Here is a 16,438-nt window from a genome sequence, read left to right as displayed (position 1 = left end):
GTGAGTGAAAAAATATTTCCTCCTATTGGTTTTAAAAGTATTACTCTAACTTCATCGAATGTCCCCTAGTCTTTGTAAATGTTGATGCAGTAAAAAATCGATCCAGTTGTACCCATTCTACACCACTCAGGATTTTGTAGACTTTAACCATATCTCCCCTCAGCCGTCTCTTTTCCAAGCTGAAGAGCCCTCACCTCTGTAGTGTTAGTTATCTATCGATGCAGAGTTCCCTAGTGACACATCAGTCATTTTCTGTGTTCTCATTTTGTAGGAGGAACACTGGTGTGGCATGACAACACGGCTGTGAACTACTCCAACTGGGGCCAGCATGACACTGGACCCAGCATGCTTAGCCCCAACTCTTGTTATTGGATCCAGGGTACCAATGGCTTGTGGCAGCTTGGCTCCTGCAGTAATATTACCATGGGAGTTATCTGCAAACTTCCCCGAGGTAAGATATCCAGGAATGGGGTTTGGTGCTGCTGTAGAACTGCTAAGCTTTCAGATTTTTCCCGGCCACTAAAGTGGTAGCAAGAGAGATTTTCTGCAGGGTGGTCACACTTTTCAATTGAACAGTTTTATTTTACTTGAAGATGTTGTAAAGTGAGAGCTTTCACAACCTGTGAAGGATTCAGGAGGCTCTGAGACTGGTACAACATTCAGCCAGGCTGTCTGCCTCCGTTAAGGAAAACTAGAAACCTCCCAGAAATGACAACATTCTCTCTGCCTTGCTGTTGTACTAGAACACATTGATATGAGTGTACAGTACTGGTAAAATGGGAGTTTAGAAATCTGCCATGGAGCTGTAGGAGAGATAAGCAAATTGATCTGATTTCAGCTTTAATGTGACATCCACTGCTTTAAACCCGTACCATCACCTTAAAGTGTTACTGAAAATCTTTCAGACTTGTACAGTATATTAAAGGTTAAGAAAATGCCAACAGCCAAGGTGTAGTTAAAGAAGTAGCAGCATATAGCACTATGATAACAAGGTTTCTCTTTCAGAGAATTTAACAGTTCTGGTGTCCTTTTACACAGTATTTCTGAACTCACACCTAATTAAGGCCCCCGATGCTCTAAAATCAATGTTAAAATCCTGTGGGTCACTGTGGTGCCAGTAAATTGTCCGATTTGAAAATGGTGATCGATGTTCAAACAACTTTGCATGCAAATGGAGTTTTGCCGAGGTCTGCCATAATCCCATCCGACTGGTTGTAGGAGAAAGCAACTGACACATGTTCAGTATAGCTACGTTGCAGATGCATGAGCGTCAATCATAGGTGCATCTAGACCAGTGGTTCCCAACCCTGTCCTGGAGGAACACCAGGCCAATTGGGTTTTCAGGCTAGCCCTAATGAATATGCATGAAGCAAATTTGCATGCCTATCACTTCCATCATATGCAAATCTCTCTCATGCATATTCATTAGGGCTAGCCTGAAAACCCGATTGGCCTGGTGTTCCTCCAGGACAGGGTTGGGAACCACTGATCTAGACCATGGCCAAAGTTTTTTCTGAGAGGTGAAGATTTTGGATTGGCCACTGCTGGAGGAGCAAGACCCAGTCAAATTTGTGAAATGCTAGTCTCCCGTACATATCTATGTGTTTTCTTTTTTGCCGATGACTGTATCTGGACTATGGACAGTGTTCCAGCCATAAGAGCATAAGAGTTGCCATACTTGGACAGACCAAAGGTCCATCAAGCCCAGTATCCTGTTTTCAACAGTGTGGCTAATCCAGGTAACAAATACCTGGAAAGATCATTCCGAAACAGTAAAATAGATCATATGCTGCTTATCCTAGAAATAAGAAATGGGTTTTCCCAAGTTCATCTTAATAATGGCTTATGGAATTCTCTTATAGGAAATTATCTTTGGAGGCTTTTTTCTTTAGCTTCAGTTACTTGACTGTGACAGGCTCACACATTGTTTCTAGAGCATTATTGAATATATTTTGATTAGAAATCTTTTACACTTCTTTTTTTTTTTTTTTTTGCCTTTTAGTAGATCGACCACACACCATTTTGGAGACCCTGCTTTGAACTATAATTTGCCTTGACCTGGGATTTGCAAAAGACATGTTATGAGTAGTCAAGTCTAAAATCCACATTTAAATGGTCTTTGCTTTTTTTTTTTTTTTTTTTGGGGGGGGGGTTTGTAGATGTGGTCTCCAGATCTGAGCATTGCTTTCTGATGAGACCCCTCTTTGAAGGTATGTACAGTTCTGGAGACCACATCTGCAAAAGTGACAAGGTAAAGATCCTTCAGAGGAGAGACAATAAAATAGTACAGGAACCGCAGTGTAAGCCATATGTAGAATTGTCAAGAAAACTAAAAGTGCTCTCTGTAGATTGGAAAGGAAAGATACAATGCAAAGACTGTACCTCAGTGCTGCTTTGTTCTAAGGTTTCTGTGCATGTTAGAGGGCATGATTTTTAGTGCTGGTTCATGCCTCTACATGCCAGTTTTTCTTTGGTCACAAATTCATTCATCTTCATATATATATTTGTTACCATACCTGTTTTTTCTTTTGTTGTTTGTATTGTTATATTAAAACTTCAATAAAAAGTTTTAAAAATGAAAATGGAAAGATACAATGCAAACATGGTTTAATAAAGAACCAAAGTTTAAGAACATAAGAAATGCCGCTGCTGGGTCAGACCAGTGGTCCATCGAGCCTAGCAGTCCGCTCACTCGGCGGCCCTCTGGTCAAAGACCAGCGCCCTAACTGAGACTAGCCCTACCTGCATACGTTCTGGTTCATCGGGAACTTGTCTAACTTTGTCTTGAATCCCTGGAGGGTGTTTTCCCCTATGACAGACTCCGGAAGAGCGTTCCAGTTTTCTACCACTCTCTGGGTGAAGAAGAACTTCCTTACGTTCGTACAGAATCTATCCCCTTTCAATTTTAGAGAGTGCCCTTTCGTTCTCTCTACCTTGGAGAGGGTAACAACCTGTTCTTATCTTCTAATCTATTCCCTTTAGTACTTTCAATGTTTCAATCATGTCCCCTCTCAATCTCCTCTGTTCGAGGGAGAAAAGGCCCAATTTCTCTAATCTTTCACGGTACGGCAACTCCTCCAGCCCCTTAACCATTTTAGTCGCTCTTCTCTGGACCCTTTCGAGTAGTACCGTGTCCTTCTTCATGTACGACAACGAGTGCTGGACACAGAACTCCAGGTGAGGGTGCACCATGGCCTGGTACAGCGGCATGATAACCTTCTTCGATCTGTTCGTGATCCCCTTCTGTATCATTCCTAGTATTCTGTTCACCCGTTTTGCCAGATGGCTTCATCAACTTGTCGATCAGAACTCCCAAGTCTCTTTCCTGTGAGGTCTCTCCAAGTACCACCCCAGACATCCTGTATTTGTGCATGAGAATTTTGTTACCAACATGCATCACTTTACACTTATCCACATTGAACCTCATTTGCCATGTCGATGCCCATTTCTCAAGTTTGATTATGTCAAGTTGTATATCTTCGCAATCCCCCTGTCTTCACTACTCTGAATAACTTTATATCGTCCGCAAATTTAATCATCTCACTCGTTGTACCAATGTCCAGATCATTTATAAAGATGTTGAAGAGCATGGCTCCTAGCACCAAGCCCTGCGGCACCCCACTGGTGACGCACTTCCAGTCTGAGTATTATCCATTTACTCCCCCCCCCCACTCTGTTTCCTATGCTACAGCCAGTTTTTAATCCACGTTAGTATTTCACCCTCGATTCCATGGCTCGCAATTTTTCGAAGTAGTTGTTCTTTTTTTTTGAAAATATTTTTATTGAAGGAACCAGTCACGAGAGGTACAATCAGCAACCAAGCCAAAAAAGGAATAACAGCATAGATACAATAATCAGGTACACAATACAGCTAGGCCAGAGATCAGGCAGTCAAACATAACCTTCTCATGAAAGTTCACAATTTTCATGTTTGTAACAGAACAACCGGAAAACAAACCTCCCTCCCTCCCCCCGCCCCAAATCCCCCACCCCCCCTCCCCTTGCATCCCAAGGAACCGACCCAACTTAGAATGAGTCCCAGCACGCCACATAGGCCACTGATTGCCAGCTAGTGGCATCCTTCTTGCGTTGCCTCTCCCATACCGCCATCTGGGACATACTAGCTCTCCATTGTTGAAACGTAGGGCACACACTACCCACCCAGTGCTGCAGAATTAGCTTCTTAACAAGCCCCAGGGCCACCAGCACAAAGCGTTGCAAAGGCGCAGAAATACCAGCCTCAGTTAGGGGATCCGTGACACCAAGCAGCAGAGTCTTGTACGACCATTCCAGAGAGCACCCCAAAACATCCTCCACCTCTTGAAGTGCACGTACCCACAGCGGTCCCACCAAAGAGCATTCCAAAAAATGATGCACTAGCGTCCCCTTGAGAGCAGGACACCGGGTACAAAAGGCATCAGGCCACAGGCCCATAGTGTAGCCAACGCAGCGGGTTATATACGCCCTATGCACGATCTTAAGATGAATTTCATGTAAAGCAACGTTAGGAGTCGCCCCCGCACCATCCGCAAAGCATTGTGACAACTCATCAACCGTAACCTCTTCACCCAACTCAGAGCTCCAGCCATCTGCCATTCGGGACAGAAAAACGTCAGCAGGCCTCCAATCTCTCCCCAGTTTGTACCAAGCCGATAGCGAGTTAAATTCAAGGGAGAGGGAAAGGAAAGCCCTATCCAGCGGGGAAAAGGTGGGTAACTCCCCGGACGGCAGCCGAAGCGAAGAACAATAACTACGTAGTTGTAGATAGAACAGTATGGACCCTGCAGTCCACGCCCAGTACTCCTGACATGCAAGAAAATCCGGCAGTCGCCCCGAACCCAGCTCCACAAGCTGGCCAACAAATCGGCACCCGGATCGACTAGCCCGCACAAAGAAGACATGTGTACCCGCAGGAAAAGCAGGATTAGCCACGAACTCCAAGAAAGGGGAGGGGCCCGACGAGCCCCCCACTTCTCTGCGCCACCAACCCCAAGCGGTCCGCAAGGGTCGCAACAAGGAAGCACAAGAGCCAGCCCCGGGTCTCAAGAGATTGAACACTGATACCGGGTCCGCCAACAGGGACCAAAATCCCCGCGGGGCAAACTTAGTCTCACCCGTGTAGATTTCGTGCACCCAACGAAGCAAAGCCGCCACGTTATAGAGACGAAGATCCGGGAGATTTACCCCTCCCTGAGACCGCTCTCTAATAAGCTTTGGGTAACCAATTCGCGCCCGTTTAGAGCGCCATATGAAAGATGAAACAATGCCTTTATATTTCCTAATATCTCTGCATGTGACCCACAGAGGCACCATCTGCAAAGGATAGAGCAACTTAGGTAAGAGGACCATCTTAAAAAGAGCAACGCGACCGAGAAAAGAAATCGGAAAGTCCATCCACCGCTTGCAAAGCGCTCCAACCGCATCTAGTTTGTCTAGCACATTTTTCCTATATACCACCCGAGGGTCCGCATGCAAAAACACTCCCAGGTATTTAAGCGTGCCCCCAGACCATTTTAATGGGAAAGAAGGATCATGGTGAGCCACACATTGCGAGTGGACCGCCAAAGCTTCCGACTTTTCAAAATTAATACTCAGGCCGGAAAACATGCCAAATTGTTGGATAATCTGAATTAGTGCAGGCACTCCCGTAAGAACATCCCCCAAAAATATAAGCATATCATCAGCAAACAAATTGATTTTAAATTCTTGCGACCCCAGATGTATACCCCGCAGTGTTGTAGAGTGCCTGATCTTAATCGCTAGAGGTTCAAGGGCCAATACGAACAGCATAGGAGAGAGCGGACATCCCTGACGCGTGCCTCGAGCTAAGGAAAAGGAGGAGGTGAGCGCCCCATTCACCAAGATCTGTGCAGTCGGCTGCTCATATAGGGAACGAACCCCGGCCAGAAAGCTCCCCATGATACCCATCTGTGGTAAAATCCAAAATAGATAATCCCAGAGAACTTTATCAAATGCCTTTTCCGCATCCAGGCTGACAATAAGGGCATTCTCCTGGCCCTGGTGTTTCCGTAGCAGCGCCGGGTTCTGAAGCACAGATAGGGCTCGCAAAACATTAGCAGACGAATACCGCCCTGGGACAAACCCGGCCTGGTCCGGGTGAACCAGACCGGGCAAGACCTTGCCAAGTCGTGCAGCCATAATGGCCGCGAAGAGCTTAATATCCTGATTTAACAGGGATATAGGCCGATAGGACCCCAGCTGGTCCTCCGCCCTTCCAGGCTTCGGTAATACAACAATATGAGCATGAGTAAGCCGATGTGGAGACAAACCCCCCTCACACATGGCCTGACATAAAGCCTGAAAGGGACCAATAATCCTCTCCCCCAGCAATTTGTAGTATTCGGGGCCCAGTCCATCCAGGCCAGGAGCCTTCGCAAGCTTTAGAGCCCGTATAGCTCTCTGGATCTCAATGCCCTGCACTGGAGCGTTAAGTGCATCTCTCTGGTCCTGGGACAGCTCAGGAAGGGGAAGGCCTCGAAAAAACTCTGCTCTCTGCTCAGTGTCACAGCTCCCCCGATCGTATAGAGCCTGATAAAACTGTACAAAGCTCTGTTGAATAGCCTCGGGCGAAGTTGCCTCAGAGCCATCAGGAGCCCAGATTTTGGGAATATGTTGCCTGCGGGCCCTGTGGTTAACCAAGGAGGCCAGCAACCTCCCCGCCTTGTTGCCCCACCTATGCAAACGGTATTTATACAACTGAATATCCCTTAGGGCCCTCTGCGCCAGCAAATCATTAATTTGACGTCGCAACTCTATGTATTGACTCTTAAGGGCTATGGAACTCTTTCTATGCAGCTCCCCCCGCACCTGGCCCAACTGGCGGGACAGATCCAGCAGAGCCTTATCCTGTACCTTCCGCTTATGGGAGGTGTAAGCTATAATTTTACCCCGTAGAACAGCTTTACTAGCCTCCCAGTATACCACCTCAGAAACATCAGAAGAGGAGTTATCGGCTAGATAAGAATCCCATTGATTTACCAAGAAAGTGCGGAAATCTTTATCCTCATACAAAGTGGGATTCATTCTCCAACCCGACAAGTTCCTCTGGGGCGCCTGGTGATCAAGAAGCTCCATCCAGACCATGTGATGATCGGAGAGTACTCCGTCCTCAATCATCACTCTCCGAACTCCGGACAAAAGGGGTGGGGCAACTAGCAAATAATCCAATCTACTGTGTGCTTTATGCACTGAGGAGTAAAAAGTAAAATCAGATTCGTCTGGATGGAGCGTGCGCCAAAGGTCCACAAGGCCCAACTGCGAGGCAACAAAATTGATCCCCTTGTGTTCCCCTTGAGGTAAACGAGGTCTGGGAGGCTTACAGTCAATTAGGGGGTCAGCAGTAATATTGAAATCTCCACCGAGCACCAATTGGTACTCGGAAAAGGGGGCAAGGGCAGCAACTAAAACAGAGAAAAAACGGTGAGAATACACATTAGGGGCATATATAGAGCAAAAAACATATTTCGTTCCCTGAAACACCCCTGCCCAGATTACATACCGGCCCTCAGGGTCCGAGATCAATTTGTGCATAGTACAAGTATGTTTCTTGTGGAAAAGCACAGCTACACCCCTCTGTCTGTTATTAAAGGACGCAAAGACAAGCTCACCCACCCAATCCCTGCGGAGCTTAGCATGCTCAGGCGCGTTGAGATGTGTCTCTTGAAGAAGCAAGACATCCACCTGTAATTTCCTACAGTACTGAAGTACCTTGCTACGCTTAACAGGAGAGTGCAACCCATCTACATTAAAGCTAGCAATCTTAACCCCCGGCATAAGAACCAGATATATCCAAAATACACAAAAAAGACCAAAGATCATACGGGACGGCAGCACCAGCCTCCCAGCCGAGCCGGCGCTCCGTCCACTCAGACAAGAATTCAGACTGAGCCAGATTCCTAGGATGCAATCCATACCCCAAACTACCCACCAACTCAACTTTCAACGTCTTCAAACAAACCCCCCCCCAACAGACAAAATAACCCACCTCCCTCCCCTCCAGCAAACCCACCACCTCATCCCCCATCCACACTGGCGACCACACCCCCATGCCACCAACACCCACCGCACTCAAACACAGATGCTCACACTCCCCCCGCACCCTCCCCCCCCCCCCCCCACGCAACTCCCGCCACAAGTATCGCTCGCAGCCATAGCCAAACCAACATAAGATAAAACAGTGGAGAATAGAGGACAGGAAAACATCCCCGCCCCTGGACATAAAGACCAAACATAGAGGGTCACAAAATAGTAAAAGAGATCCAAAACAGCCAGCCCCGCACAACAAAACAAGGCAGCTAGCTCTCCTGAGCAGGTCAAAGAGGGATTCAGAATATAGTTATCAGAAGTCCAATCCTGCTCAAAAGCCAGCTGAAAGGGGCAGGAGCGTCCCCTCCCCAAGTATCTTGCCAACAAACCGCCAATGGCCCCGCAGTTCGTATCCGGTGGCAGCGCAACTATATCCAAGCCAAGCAGCTCCATCCAAAGGGCAGCAAAGTAGTCCAAACAGGCAAGAATAGTCCTTGGCCTAGATGAGTCCCCAAAGCAAAAGTCTCCTAATCCTCTGGCCGGGATGCCCCCTGAAGAGCAAGCTCATTACTGAGCAGGGAGACTCTCAATGAAGCGCTTCAGCTCCTCTGCCTTAGATACCGTAAAGGTGCGGTTCTCATGGGTCAAGCGCACCTTAGCCGGGTAGAGAAAGGCAAATCGAATTCCCCTGGAAACCAGTTGAGAGCAGTAAGGCGTGAAGGTTCTTCTCAGCTCCGCCACTTTAGTAGAGAAATCCTGAAATATCAGTAGCTTAGCGCCCTCGTATAGCAGATGTCGCGCCCTCTTAAACAGATCAAGTAAGCGGGCCTTAACAGCATAGTTGTGGAAGCGGGCCAGCACAGCTCGAGGTCTGGTACTACCATCTGAATCACGCCGGTGCCCCACACGATGGACACGCTCCACTACCACGGGTCCCTCAGCGTCCGGGAAGCCGAGCTCCTTGGGCAGCCAATGTTCAATCAAGTGCTTTAGCTCAGAATCTTGTACAGTCTCTGGTATTCCAATAAATCTAAGATTCTTTCTGCGAGCCCGATTCTCCTGATCTTCCACTTTCTCCTCCAGCTGGGAAACCCGGGCTTCCAGAGAAGCAAGCCTGCCATCCGCTATGCCAGCCCTGTCTTCTTGAGCCGAAATTCGCTCCTCTACTTGTTGCAGTTGAGCAGCCTGCCCCACCAGGGTATCTTTAAGGTCATCCATAGAGGCATGCAGCTTGGCCAGTTTTTCATCAAGCAGCTGCGAAAGGTGCCTCATGGAGACCTGCATCACCTCGTCCGGGGAGTGGGCCGTCACGGCGTCTGTTTGGGTCTCCGCCATCTTGCTCGCCGGGCTCCCAGAGGTCTTAGTCGGCCGCGAAACCTTTGGCGGCATACTCTGCCGCTGGAGAATGCAAGTCTTGGTGGTGCTCAGCCCCCGGCCGGTTTCCTGTTCTTAGCAACCACTGCACCTTTAAAGATCTTGCAAGGGTCTATCAGTGTTGCCACAATAGGTTCAGTATCCTATACTTGGCTCACATAAGAAGCAGAGTATGAAGGGAGGAAGATGAATACATGCGAGGGAGGCAGAGTGGATCTCAGTCCAAAAGCTCACCAGCCAGCACGTGGTCCCCCGCCATCTTGTGCGCCGGGCTCCCTAAGGACTGTGGCGGCCGCGAAATCGCTGGCGGCATACTCCTCCGCCGAGGCGCGCAAGTCGCGTTTTCGGTCCTCCGCCGGTTCCCGGCGCCTAGCAACGGCTGCGCCGCATAGTTTTAGGCCGATTCTGGGCAGGATTGCGCCGGGAGGGGAGGAAGTCAAGGGAAGCAGAGCGGAGCTCGGTGCCCAGACGTCCGCTCAGGAACCAGCCATCACGTGACCCCCCCGAAGTAGTTGTTCATGCGGTACCTTGTCAAATGCCTTCTGAAAATCCAGATATACAATGTCGACTGGGTCGCCTTTGTCTATCTGCCTGTTTACTCCCTCGAAGAAGTGCAGCAAGTTGGTCAAACAAGATCTGCTTTTGCTGAAACCGTGCTGGCTGGTCCTCATCAGACTGTGGCCGTCAGAGTGATCAATAATGCGGTCCTTGATCAGCGCCTCTACCATCTTTCCCGGTACTGCTCTGTAGTTTCCCAGATCTCCCCTCGAACCTTTTTTGAAGATCAGCGTAACATTTGCCACCTTCCAGTCTTCCGGAATCTTTCCTGATTTGATCAACAGATTGGCTATTAGTTGAAGCAGTTCAGCTATAGTCCCTTTCAGTTCCTTGATGACTTTTGGATGGATGCCATCTGGTCCTGGGGATTTATCACTCTTGAGCCTATCGATCTGCCTGCATACCTCTTCTAGACTGACCGTCAACTCTGTCAGCTTCCCATCTTCGTTTCCAGCATATAGCCTGATGTATGCTGTGTATATCCTCTTTGGTAAATACAGACGCAAAAAATGTGTTCAGTTTGTCGGTAATTGCTTTGTCCTCCTTAATATATCGAAAGAACGGCTTGAAGTTTTTCGCCTCCTTGGCTATTTTTTCCTTGTAGTCTCTTTTGGCCCCTTTTACCTCCTTATGGCACCTGTGTTGATGTTGTTTCTGCTTATTCCAGTTTTCATCCGTTCTTGACCTTTTCCATTCCTTAAACTAAGTTTTCTTGTCTCTCATCGCTTCCTTCACCTCTACAGTGAGCCACGCCGGTTCCTTGTTCTTTTTCCTCTTGGATCCCTTGTTGATACGCAATATATATAGATTTTGCACCTCGGTGACCGTGTCCTTAAAAAGGGACCAAGTTTGCTCTAGCGTTTTTACAGCGTTCTTCCCTATCATGAGTCTCATCTAGTCCAGTCTTAAAAACAAAAAGTGTGCAATCATGGAAAAAGCATCCTTGTTTGGTTTGTCAAACATATTCACTCCCAACGAGACGTGGGTAAGAAACTTGCTGGCGGCGGAACAGACAGCCCCGGCTTCGAATCCCAGAGCCTGCAAGTACAGCCACAGATGGTCCTTCTGCCATGCCTGCTGGCCAGCTGCTACACCGCTTATCCCGTCGCCTCCAACTCCTCTTTCTTAGTTACTGCAGCCTACTCCTACTCCTCCGGCAGCTGCTAAGGGCTAGATAGGCCAGAGGTAGCAAGCAATAGTCGCCATCCAGAGACTGCCCCAGCAGGTCACAGAAAGCACATGCAAGTGAGTTTTGCTTCTTTGTTACCACCGTTGTTTCTTTCAACCGCCAAAATCCAAACCATATAAAGCTGAAGAGACTAGGGTTACCAGATTTTCCTTCGGGAAAATCCAGACCCATTGCCACGCCCCTAGGACTGCCCACTCCCACCTCGTTCCCGCCCTATTTTGCCCTCAGCCCCGCCCCCCAGACCCACCCCCAGCCAGCATCCGCACATGCGCAGACATGACATAATGACATCATTTGCATGCACGGATGCTCCTTCCCGACGCAATTATGTCAGGAAGCTTTTCAAAATCTGGACAAAATGCTGGGTTTTGAAAAGCCGTGTGGACCCCCAGACATGTTCTCAAAAGGAGGACATGTCTGGGGAAATCCAGATGTCTGGTAACCCTAGAAGATACAGAAGTGCAAAAAAATCATGAAAAAAAAATACTGTTTCACAGAGGATAGTGGACACCTAGGATAGGCTTCAGATGAGGTTATAGGAACAAAATAGTGGCAGAAGTTGAACTTGCATAGCAAAGACACAAAGGGGCCTGAGAGAAAAACTCTCACATAAGATCACCTCAGAATCAGGCAGGATTGAGCATACTAGGAGTCAAATAGTCCTTTCCTGCCTACATTTTCTGTGTTTTTATGTCAGTGACAAAGCAAAAATCATGTGTATCAGCTCCTGATATGTCTCTTTGTTTCTTTGTAGCTGAGGAGAGCAGTTTTTCCATATCAGGTGAGTAGAGATCATATTTTTGCTGGCAAAGTGAAACAGATGTACTACCATCTGAGGGGCAGCAAAGAAAAGGGGTAGCATTCTTCAACCCCAGATGTCAGTCCACATAAGAAGAGAGATGCATGCACTTACCCTGCTGTGTCTAGTATCAGTTGCATATTTTTAAGGGCAGGTATTAGGTGGCAGTAGCATGAAGATTAGCAAATCATAATTGCAAGCCCCACCCTGGTTAGGGCTGGATAAATCTTCAGGAAACCAAGTGGGGGATGCACTAAGCCAGGGGTGCCCAAAAGGTCGATCGCGATCAACCAGTAGATTGCAAGGGCAATGCGAGTTGATCACGGAGCCCATCCCAGGCTCCGCAATCGACTCACGTTGCTTTTGTACTCTCCCTGCTTCCCCAACACCACAAAACCAGGCCCGTGCAGCCACTGCACAAACGCCGGGCCCACAAGCCTTCCCCCGCCATCAATTCTGACGTCGGAGAGGAAGTTCCGGGCCAGCCAATTGATGTCACAGGGAAGGCTTGTGGGTCCGGTGCTTGTGCAGTGGCTGCACTGGCCTGGTTTTGTGGCGTCAGGGAAGCAGGGAGAAATCGGTGGTGATAGCTTGGGGGGCAGGGAGAGAGAAAGAAAGACAGACAGAAAGAAAGAAAGGGGGGCAGGGAGAGAGAAAGAAAGACAGAAAGAAAGGGGAGGGGGCAGGGAGAGAGGAAGAAAAATTTGGACTCATGGAGGGACAGGTAGAGATGGTTGGGGAATGGAATGAGGTCTGGAGGAGAGGAAGCATGCAGGAGGCAGAAAGAAGGGAAGAAATATTGGATGCACAGTCAGAAGGAAGTGCAACTAGAGACTCATGAAACCACCAGATAAAGGTAGGAAAAATGATTTTATTTTCAATTTAGTGATCAAAATGTGTCCATTATGAGAATTTATATCTGCTGTCTATATTTTGCACTATGGCCCCCTTTTACTAAACTGCAATAGCGGTTTTTAGCACAGCGAGCCTATGAGCGTCGGGAGCAGCATAGAGCATTCAGCGTAGCTCCCTGTGCTAAAAATCGCTATCACAGTTTAGTAAATGGGAGGGGATATATTTTTCTATAGTTGTTACTGAGGTGACATTGCATATTTTAAAGTCATCTGCCTTGACCTCTTTGGAAAAAAACCTGAATATAAATTATAATTAACATTTTCTCTGCGTACAGTGTGCTTTGTGTTGTTTTATTTTAAATTTTATTGTTTGTAGATCATTTTGACTTGGTCATTTTAAAAGTAGCTCACAAGCCAAAAAAGTGTGGGCACCCCTGCACTAAACTCTGGCAACCCAGCACAGAAAGCTGGGTTGGGAGCGATTTTCTTTTACTGAACTTTGCTAAGTACTATAGCATGCAAATTATATGCATGCTAATTGTGCAGAGCAGCCTGGTAAAAGAGGAAAGGAACTATTCCTGGCAAATGCTCAGAAGAGCAAACGGGTAGGCACAGCTTCTCCCCTCCCTCCCCTCCCCCAATCCCTCCTATCACAGGCTTTCTGTTTTTTTCTCTTACTGCTTGTTCCTTCTGCCACTGCTGCTCTCCCCTGCTGGCTCAGCTGATCAGGGCTCAAAAACCACTATCAGCTGAGCCAGCAGGACTCACTGGAACTGCTGAGCCATGATCATCTGATCCAGTGTTGACTCAGATGATTGTGGCTCTGCTCTCCCCATGCCAGCTCAGCTGATTGCCACTCTGGAGCTCCGATCAGATGAGCCGGCAGGAAAGAGCAGGGTTGTCAGCTCAGCTGCAGCTTGGCTTTGTTTGTTGTTGGTGGGTGTTTGTGTTTTTTTAGCTGCTATTGAGGGTGTGTTGTGTGCGCTGGGCATACAGGTGTACAACACATGCAGAAACAGCTACTAGCAGCTCCTGACCTGCCAGAAAATTTTGCTCATAAAAAAGTGGACGTTCCATTTTGAGAATTACATGACGTTCTAATTATAATACTAATGAACTCCTTGTAATGCATTTGCATAAGGTTCTCGGAGGCCGCTACTGTGATTGGTAGCAACCATGGAGAACCCTTTTGTGCATAGGAGGCTGAGCTTCCTTGCAATTGAAATTGGTTTTAATTAGTCTTACATGCACAGAAAGCTTTTGAGCATCTGGGACCAGGTAAATAAATAGTTTCAGTTGTCTCTCTCTAGTTGACCTCTCCTGCCTTGTCCTTCTCTTCCAGCTCTCCCAGAGAATACGACGGCTGTGGCTGTGGTTGTCTTCTCCACCGTAGCATTGTGCGTGCTGGTAGCAGTTGGCATCTACTTGTACAGACGGCGGCAGATCTCGCAACAGGGAACCTTTGAAGGTGCACGATACAGCAGGACCACCTCCAGCCCCAATGAGGCAGCCGAAAAGAACATCCTGGTGTCAGACATGGAAATGAACGAGCAGCAGGAATAGAGAGGCAGATGTTGAGAGAAGAGGGAATCAGAAGGGAAATATGGTGGGATCACGTTCAGCTCTGGTACTAGCCTGAGGTAATTGGGCAGCAGCAGTGGATCCAGGCACAAGATTACTACCATTCCTTAAACAGCCCTGTCTCCCTCCTGGTCTCTCTGGACATAAAAGACTCCTCCCTCTGAACCCAGCATTCTTCTCCAACATTCATCTCCAAGAACAAACTGTGCATCTTTCTAGATTCGCTTTTGTGCAAGGATTAAAGATTCATCTTTTAGTAGAGTATAATCTACAGGAACAAAAACTCATCTCATAGATAAGATTAGTCTTCCAGAATAAAGAAAGGATTAATCTCCAGACATATTTCTAATGAGCAAGTAAGCAGTCATTTATCTCTTATTATTAAAAAAAAAAAGTTGCTTAAACAGGAGACCCCTCAAGCCCTTGTACAGAGCCCAAAGAAAGGATCAAGACAGCTTCTTCGGTCTGGTCTCGTCTCCAGGAACGTCCCCTTACCCATATAATGGTTCTGCGAGGAGTGCCCGATGACAGGATCTGTGCATGCACATCTGTATGTACCATATGTATGAGGTCCATGTTGAAATGCAATAGCTGCAGCAGGCAAACTGCAAGACTTTGATGTGCAAGCTCAGTGGTTTCAGTGGCATGTATATGCATTTGTTTTATAAACCTATTTTCTTCTAAATGCCTCTTGTGAGGATCTTTGTATATGTAAGATCAAAAAGAATTGTTACCACAGTATTGAAGAGAGGAAGTCATTTTAAGAAGAAAAATATCTGCTATGATCAAATAAGGAAGACAGGAGATGTGTGTATAGGGTGGAAGTTCTAAGAATCCTTTCACTTTAAAAGGAAGAAGGAAAAAAAGAGAAATAGACTAGGAATAGAGAAAAGTATAGGTCATAAATTCTAGGAAGAGTGCTTAGATTTTAAGCAAAGTAGTCATTTCAGTTATTCATAATGACTCTATTTCCCTAACATAGGCTGGCCCACCTGTCTAGAGGTATTGTAGTTGTTAGTAAAACCAACAAAGTAATAGACTCAGCATGGGATGAGGAGGATAAATGATAACCTTTTCAGGCTTTGCTTCTCTGCTTCGATGTTTCATGACTGAGTGGCAGATGCTCAAAAGCATACTGTTTGAGTAAGGCTGATCGTAGCCAGTCTAGCTTTTGTGTAATTACAGCCTCTAATGCTCAAAAGGGTTCTTGGTAGCTTTTACCAATAGTAGTAGCAGCCACCGAGAATCCTATAATAATGCATTACAATGATCATTACAAAATGAGCAAGGAGCGCCTATCTTTAGCAGGCAAACTTTTTTACAACAGGTGTGAACTCTCGTAGCCTTACTTTCCTATCAGTGCCTAAGCACTGATTGGTTCAGGTACTGAGAGAAAAGTAAGGCTAAAGCTCAGACCCGCAGGGTCCAGTGGACCCCCCCAAGCCACAACACATCGATCCTGAGCTGTCCTGCTGCCCAAACAGTGTGCAATCCTCACTCAGCAGGATAAACCATTCAAAACAGAACAGACCAACTTGTGACGTTCTTCAATTTTCTTTATTCAAAAACTTTTCTTTTTTCTTATCATTCTTGCTCCAATGCTCAAATGCCCGACGGGACCCGTTTCGCCAAACTGGCTTTATCAAGGGTTCCAGCAAGGAGCACTCTCTCCTCGGCTGCAAGAGGAAGCCAAATTAAGTGCTCCTTGCTGGAACCCTTGATAAAGCCAGTTTGGCGAAACGGGTCCCGTCGGGCATTTGAGCATTGGAGCAAGAATGATAAGAAAAAAGAAAAGTTTTTGAATAAAGAAAATTGAAGAACGTCACAAGTTGGTCTGTTCTGTTTTGAATGGTTTATCCTGCTGAGTGAGGATTGCACACTGTTTGAGTTGTTCATTTTACCTCACTTCCTATCTTCAAGAACCTCTCCTGTAGTGTTTACTGTCCTGCTGCCCCCAAGCCCGAGTGCCCCCCAATTCCCTCCTCCTGTCGACTCCCCTAGAGCCTTTCAAAGCTAGCCCTTCTGATTCCCCCTCCA

At 47.1% G+C, this 16,438-nt stretch overlaps 1 protein-coding gene across 2 annotated transcripts in view; it reads left to right on the top strand.

Moving 5' to 3' along the window:
• Positions 1-15,086, top strand: part of MRC2 (mannose receptor C type 2) — a 143,550-nt gene extending 128,464 nt beyond the window's left edge. For both annotated transcript variants that reach the window (XM_033918346.1, XM_033918345.1), the window contains exons 28-30: positions 272-451; positions 11,922-11,948; positions 14,163-15,086. In XM_033918346.1, coding sequence (XP_033774237.1) covers positions 272-451; positions 11,922-11,948; positions 14,163-14,383 — 428 coding nt within the window. In that variant the 3' untranslated portion in view covers positions 14,384-15,086. The remainder of the gene's footprint in view (positions 1-271; positions 452-11,921; positions 11,949-14,162) is intronic.
• Positions 15,087-16,438: the final 1,352 nt, after the last annotated feature.

The sequence above is a fragment of the Geotrypetes seraphini genome, chromosome 13 (genome assembly GCF_902459505.1).
Source record: "Geotrypetes seraphini chromosome 13, aGeoSer1.1, whole genome shotgun sequence".
Taxonomy (NCBI): Eukaryota; Metazoa; Chordata; class Amphibia; order Gymnophiona; family Dermophiidae; genus Geotrypetes; species Geotrypetes seraphini.
Note: the sequence above shows the minus strand (reverse complement) of the source record. Positions and strands in the feature narration are given on the sequence as shown.